The sequence below is a fragment of the Aplysia californica genome, unplaced genomic scaffold (assembly GCF_000002075.1).
Source record: "Aplysia californica isolate F4 #8 unplaced genomic scaffold, AplCal3.0 scaffold00355, whole genome shotgun sequence".
Classification (NCBI taxonomy): Eukaryota; Metazoa; Mollusca; class Gastropoda; order Aplysiida; family Aplysiidae; genus Aplysia; species Aplysia californica.
Genome location: NW_004797625.1, coordinates 123,430 through 126,369, shown reverse-complemented (window position 1 = coordinate 126,369; position 2,940 = coordinate 123,430). Strand labels below are relative to the sequence as shown.

At 39.3% G+C, this 2,940-nt stretch overlaps 1 protein-coding gene across 1 annotated transcript in view; it reads left to right on the top strand.

Moving 5' to 3' along the window:
- LOC101854347 (plexin-A2) overlaps window positions 1–2,940 on the top strand; it is a gene marked incomplete in the record, with an annotated part of 268,808 nt that overhangs the window by 227,784 nt on the left and 38,084 nt on the right. Inside the window, 3 exon segments of the mRNA XM_035970985.1 lie at window positions 326–515; window positions 1,489–1,579; window positions 2,755–2,869. Of these exon segments, the coding sequence (XP_035826878.1) occupies window positions 326–515; window positions 1,489–1,579; window positions 2,755–2,869 (396 nt within the window).

Sequence of the window (2,940 nt, the reverse complement as noted above, 5' to 3'; positions counted from 1 at the left end):
GGGGGGGATGTACCTAGTTCCTGAGGTTTTTCAAGTTAAATAACCCCCAACAAACGTCCATGTGTTGTTTCTATGTATCTTTCTTTTCCTGTACATTAACTAACGTTTATTGTGACTTTACTTAAATTGTCGTGTGGTGTGGTTTGTTCCACCTTATTCATATTATGCAACAGTTCTCTTAGTATTTCCAGTAAACTGTCTCTTTCTTGTGAACTGCTATTTCATTTTGACTTCTCTGTTGACATACACCCCTTGACACACATATGACCTTATGCAGTTGCGAGTGCCATAAAACCTTACTAAACTAAACTCTGTGTTTCCTCAGCTGAGCTTTGACATCAGGCACCTCCTGGAGTTCCACAACACCCAACAGTACCGCTGTGTGTTCTCTTCGCTTACCGACCCAGGAGCTACCCCCGTGTCCACTAGTGCGGAGCGCAACAAGAACAACAAGAACAAGTTCCAGTGCTACACCCCGACCACCGACAAACTGCCGGCCTTTGCTGAGGGGAGAGGTGAGCCATGCATATCTAACAGTCTTGAAGCTTGGGGGTTTTTTTCGTTGAAAATTCTTTTATTTTTTTCTCTTCTTTTTGCCATCATCATCATCATAGTTGACATCATCTTCATCATCATCATCATCATCATCATCATTGTATACAGCAGAGAATAAAAAAGGTAGAGACTTGGTAGGATTTCCAAAATATTTTATGATACGTTCAAAGTTTCTCCCTCTACGGGCTGCGTCTGGAATGTTTAAAAAAAAATAATGTAAATGACTATACTAGATGAAGAAACCAAAGTGCGTACACTCACGTCACAATGCTAAAAGGTGCGCTGAACACAAACCAAATTGGAACGGCCAGAGAAAGGGGAACACTAAGGAAAGAAGTGGTTGGGAGAGAGAGAGAGAGAGTTGTTGGGGAAACAGTGCGTGGAGGTAATGAATATACCAGAAAGGCATCATCATCATCATCACATTGATCATCTTTGTCATTATTGTTGTGAAACAGAATCTTCATCATTGCAAAAGTTGAATTGGAAAGTTGTTTTAGAAAGCAAGTATGAATTATAATATCCTCGCTCTTAGAATTACATTTATTATTAAATGTATATGTATATATATATATGGACATCATCTGTCTCAAAATTTTAAACTCCCATCTCATGGATCATTAGAAGGTACTACTGGTAGGTCTGACTTCTTTCTTACCCAGCTATTGTTTCTCTCTTCCTACAGTTAGGGATTGACAAATAAATTAGATATCTTCTTAATTTCAGTAAACCGTATTACGAATAATTAAAGAGATATCATTCTGGGAATGGCAAATTGTACGAACTGTCCTCAATTTCAAGTTTTCCGTGTTCTTGTAATGTGTATTGCCTGACTGTATGTTGGGTTTTTTCTGCACACAAACTGACCCTATTTGTATTGATATCCTTCTTTCTTCTCTAATAAACCAACAAACAACTAACTCCCATTTGCAGATTCTGTCAAGATGAAGCTGGCAGTCCATGTGGATGACCAGGAACTGGTGCACGACACAGTCACTTTCTATGACTGCACAGTCCACTCACGGTCAGTTTATAATACTTTTTAAAAAAAATGTAAATAACTGTTTTTACTAATAATTTTTTCACTGTGAGTTTTTAATTTCAGCCATAAAGTAAAACCAAGCCGTGCTGTGAACTAACACGAAAACAACCAACTTATGTCCCACGTGCTCATATGACCTTATGTAGTTGCAAGAGCCGTAAAACTCTTTAAAAAACAAAACTAAACCAAAATGGTCAGTACACCTGTCATTTGAAGTGGTTTTTTTGTGTTTCCAGACCACTATACTAGTGTCTATGGTACAGTGGTGAGGCTCTTCACCAAGTTTTTCTACTAGAATGTTATTTCCCTCTTAGCCTGGGTTGGCCCTTACAGGCAGAGTCGAAGCAGTCCGCCTCCTAAATGATCCATATTAGTTTGATGGAGATGTAAAACGTAACAATGGTATTACAGTGTTCATAGCTTTGGTCACATGGTCTTGGTGTAATGTAGTTTGATTCCTTTTATTTTCTTCTTTCGTTTTTTTGTTGGTCCTTTTTTTTTTGTTGCTTTCACCTTGTTTGATCAGATTTGTTTTCTTTGTGGGGGTCGGGGTTTTGGGAAGGTTATTTGTTGGAGGTTTTTTTGGGGGGTTTTTTTGTTACTTTGTTGTTGTTTTTTTCGGGGGGTGGGGGGGATGTGGTTTCTTGTTACATAAACTCCATCTTGTACTTCTTATTGTGACAAAAACAGCTTAAGATTGTAATTGTAGGTCCTGATTTTGTTCCCATTTATGTATAAAAGTCCTCCCAATTTACCCAGCACTTTAGGATCATCAGCGTGTTGAAACATTTTGTCTCATGACGAGGGGCGGGGTAGCTCCTGCTATTGTCTTTGTCTGTTCCTGGTGAAATGTGGCCTTTATTTATCAGCTCACCAAGACTACAAGTCATTAACCTCATGTCAAAACTATGAAAAGTATGTGGTTGGCGGGTGCTCTGGTGTGGTTTGCTCCTTTTTTCCTATCAAACCTCTATCATCCTTATCTTCCCCGCCTTCTTTTTTGTGTTTGTTACTCTCTTGTAATACTTCCAGTCTTCGGCACTTAAATGACCTAATTGTTTTGCAAGTGCCACAAAACTCTAACTAAAACTAAACAACAAACAATGAAATAAGCTAATGTCTCTTCAGTGACCCCAGTCTCTCGTTTCCTCCTCCAGGTGTATGGCGTGTGCCATAAGTGAGTTTGCCTGTACCTGGTGTATACAGAGCCATTTGTGCACTGACAACTCAGCCAGGCACTGCCGCTCAGACGCTCATGTGGCTGGGATCAATGTAAGCTTCATCATTGGTGTTGTTGACTTGTGATTGGTTACTTGACAAACATGTAAATGACAGATATTGGG